General features: G+C 41.0%; 1 protein-coding gene across 1 annotated transcript in view; it reads right to left on the bottom strand.

Moving 5' to 3' along the window:
• Positions 1–3,959, bottom strand: part of PCNXL2 (pecanex-like 2 (Drosophila)) — a gene marked incomplete at its 5' end in the record, with an annotated part of 141,373 nt that overhangs the window by 83,450 nt on the left and 53,964 nt on the right. The window contains 2 exons of the mRNA XM_010081844.1: positions 526–622; positions 1,706–1,815. Of these exons, the coding sequence (XP_010080146.1) occupies positions 526–622; positions 1,706–1,815 (207 nt within the window). The remainder of the gene's footprint in view (positions 1–525; positions 623–1,705; positions 1,816–3,959) is intronic.

Below are 3,959 nucleotides of genomic sequence, written 5' to 3'. Positions count from 1 at the left end.
CTGAAAAACAGGTCAACACCTAGCCCTAGAAAAATAATTAATAAGGGCTGTTTTAAACACACTTAACCCTGTCCCATCCAATGTAGACAGGGAGTTTGGCAGGATTGCTCATCTTTTTGAATGCTTTTTGAACAATCCAGCCTACCTTGTACACACCAGGTTGCCAGGCTGTAACTCTATGCACAGAACCTGCACTAGCTCTCTGAGTACCAGGATGAGATCCCCATTGCCCAAGCTTTAAACATGCATTTCCCTTCAACTATATCAATGAATCAATGTCCTTCAAAAGAACCCTCCAGAAAGGAAAATAGCAATACCCCCTTTCTCTCTTCCGGCCTCACTGGAAAGAAGATCTAGAAGAACTTCTCTCAATTCTGGGGATTTAAAGGAATGGGATATAGATCCTCCATTTTCTGTGTTTTTAGTAATTTAAATTACTAAATAAAAATATTTAAAAGGTTCTTCAGTGGGGAAAACGGATGGGAGAGAGCTTTGAACAGAAAGTAATGAAACAAAAGGTCTTACCACTGATTCTCTCATCTTTTCTGGGAGTGGATCTGCTGATGAATCTTCAAATTGTTGTCGTAGAAAGTGAGGGACATATCTGCATTGTATAAGGGACCTGTTAAAAAAAAATCCTAGTTAGGATACTTGTGAACAAATCTAACAGATATTATTATACCTGGGGGGCAAAGGAGGAGGAACAGCCTCAGATTTCCTTCCTCATGTATGCAGTAGCTATCTTATCGCTGTAGAGCTGAAGACTGACATAAACCAGCTCTACCTGTAATTGGGGTAGAACTTCCTTGTCAAAATGTTATGGAGTCTCAGCAGTTCAATCAGTGTGACTCAGTCATTTAGAGGAATGAGCAGAGAGGGTATTGTTACACTGATGCCCTTTATTAATGTTTCAGCTAAGCTGAAAACAATATGTGAGCTGTTTAGACCCACACTAGAAAGGCTACAGAAGCTGTTTCTCTATAAGTTGTGTATTAACCCTCAGTTTAGATTTATATCCTACCTCGTTCTCCATCTTGAAGTTAATGCCACAGGCCAACCCTTAAATGTTGTTTCCAATCTCCCTAACTTCCTTTAATTAACTTCAGAACTCACATCTGCTGCCCCTGAGCTATGGATCTATGGACCTCTTTCACACCACCTCAACCTGCAACTCACAATGTTAGGACTTCTCCCCTGGCTCTCCCTTGTTTACAATGTCAGCCCTCAAATACACACTACCTTCCCTCAACTACCTCTAGCAGACCATGTCAAAGCAGAAAAGCAAGGAGTTAATCCCAAACAGAGAGGCATAGCCTACTGACAAGGACTCTCAGCAAGAGCTGGAATTGAGCCATCTTCCCAGCACATCACACATCCTTTTTCCTTGCCACAGTGCTACCTAATGCACATTCTGCAACTGCATAGTCCAAGAGCCCCCTATCCTCCAACATGGCAAGCACACAATTTCCAAGAGGGTGAAATCTGCTTCAGAGAATTTGCATAGTGCTGTTTAAAGAGCACCAGACTTACTGGCACTCTGACTGCAGCACTTCATTTATTTACAGGACTGATACCAACCAGGCAGAGACAGCGAGGAATTTCCACCTCACCACAGTATTTTTGAGAGACAATCCCTGCGTTTCTGAAACCCAGGCATCTGGTTGTGTGTGGTACAATCAATAAATAACGTTTGCAGGCAACTTACATCAGTACAGACGGGTCACTGCTTTGTCTGCTGAGGTGATAAGAAAGTGCAACTAGCAGACCACAGAAAGCAGAGAACAGCGCTGGAATGTGTTGTGCATCCCAGGGTTCCTGAACAGAGGGACAGAAAGGAAAGCATTTGTAAGTTAGGAATGCAGAACTTAATTGTTTTTTTAAGTAGGCTAAGCCATACATGCAGTGTTAAATGCACAGCATCTAAATTTGTACACCTTCTACCAAGGACTGAAAATCCTTTTTCATATCAATGTCTATTATTGTGAAAAAGGCTGCTGTAATCAGCAATTAGCTAGGAAACCACATGAAAGGCAGGTTTTCTTTCCTCTTTAATGAAACACGAGAGGCAAATTCTCATTAAAATGAGATGCGAGTGAAATGAACTGCACTGCATTTGTCTAAACTCTAAAGAGATAATGTAATTACTCGACCTGTGGCCAGACTCCATGCAACAAACGCCAAAGTCACCTAAATCAGGCAGTAGGCTACGGGCCTGGCACCTCACTCTGAAATTTTTCTGCTGCTTTGTATGTTATATCCAGGCCCTCCCTGGAGGGTAATACAGTGGGGAGGGAGAGCCCTCACCACCATACGTGACATACACAAGTGGGGAAAGAGAAAATTTACACTCTTGCCAGCATGCTCAGGGCATAAACAACATGAGAAACTGTCCCTGGGTGACTTAAACAGCTAAAATCATCTGGAAATAATAAGAGAAAAAACCTGAAGCTTAAGGAACACTTATCAAGACCAGCTTCATCTGTGGAGTCCTCAGCTACAAATCAGGGATTTTAAGACATACTTGCGAGTCCTGGCTGTAAAAGGACACAAATTTTGGCTGTGAAGGACACAGAAACTCAGTGGACCAGGTCCATAGCCATTTCACTTATTAGGCTTGTTCAATGTCTCCACACAACTTCTACCTGATCAAGTGAACATGAGGTTACCAGATCCTGACATCAGAGCACTTTCTGGCTAGATTTTAAGAGACAATGCTTGTAGAAGTGGGAATCTTTAAGCCTTGTTCAGACAGTAAAAACAAGACATCTTCTGCAGTATGTCTTTTGCTTGAAAAACTTCACAACTTGTACAGAACCAATGTTTTCACAAAATAAAGTGGCTTTATTAATCTTATTTCGCCCAGTGATACACATGATTTCTTAGCAAAGTTGACTCACGTTGAGAAAGATTTTGTTTCCTTCAAGGGCAATGATACCTGGGTAAAACAAACTAATCTGCTGTTAAGGAACAAACCACCTGCTGCAACATGAGGCTTCTTGGAATTTAAAGATGAAATTACCATTATCCTAAGAACCAATATCACAGAAGTGAAATTTTAATTCCAAGAATCATCTTCCCCTCAACGTAATACTGAACATCACAGAGGTGAAAAAAGTGTCTAGTTCTATCAAACAAGCCTACCTAAAACGATCATTACAAACAAAAGAGAATTACAGAGTGTTACTGAAAGAATCTAGCACCATTTGACAAGTTAAACTTTGCCATCTAATTCCACTCTTCATTTTGTTGTTCCCAGTTTTGTGGTCAAATACATTTTGGGTTAACTTCTCCCATGCTTAGTCTCCGGAAGAAATTAATATTCTTCAGAACACTGAAGAGAACTAACTGGAGTCAAAATGTTCCAAAAATGGCTGAATCACAGCCTATCCAAATATCCATTGCATTTCCAGGGCAATACAACTACAGATCCACCCAGCAGCTTCCAGTGCATGACTACCCCTTTGCCCTGCAACTTATTTCAAAAGCAAAATACTATAAAGACCCCAGCAATGCCCCTGGGTATTGAAATGTATCAGTAGCCAGTTTGAGAAATCATTCTGCCCTATTTCTACTATAAAACTGCACATGGCCAATTCCTCCTGTTAATGTCTCAGGAACTCTTTATTTCCATATTTTCTGTGTATTACACACAGCTTCTGCATTTGTCTGGCCTGTGCTCCAGTTCTAAAGTGTCATTGTCCCCTCAGAGCTCAGCCGGCAGGAGTGAGGAAGGCATCAAGATTTGCTATGTGCCTAGAGAGCAGGACTTTCCACGCTAATGCTATACAATGTTGTATAAAAGATGAGAACAAACAAATGTGTCATTTCTCCAGCATCAGTATGATGCACCCTGCTTCATTTTTTTCACTTTCTTCCCCCAATAATGATGCCTGGTAGAGCTTTACACTAAAAAGATAAAAAAACCCCAATATAGCTGATAATTGGACAATGATCCTTCT

Source organism: Pterocles gutturalis, unplaced genomic scaffold (genome assembly GCF_000699245.1).
Source record: "Pterocles gutturalis isolate BGI_N339 unplaced genomic scaffold, ASM69924v1 scaffold1104, whole genome shotgun sequence".
Classification (NCBI taxonomy): domain Eukaryota; kingdom Metazoa; phylum Chordata; class Aves; order Pterocliformes; family Pteroclidae; genus Pterocles; species Pterocles gutturalis.
Note: the sequence above shows the minus strand (reverse complement) of the source record. Positions and strands in the feature narration are given on the sequence as shown.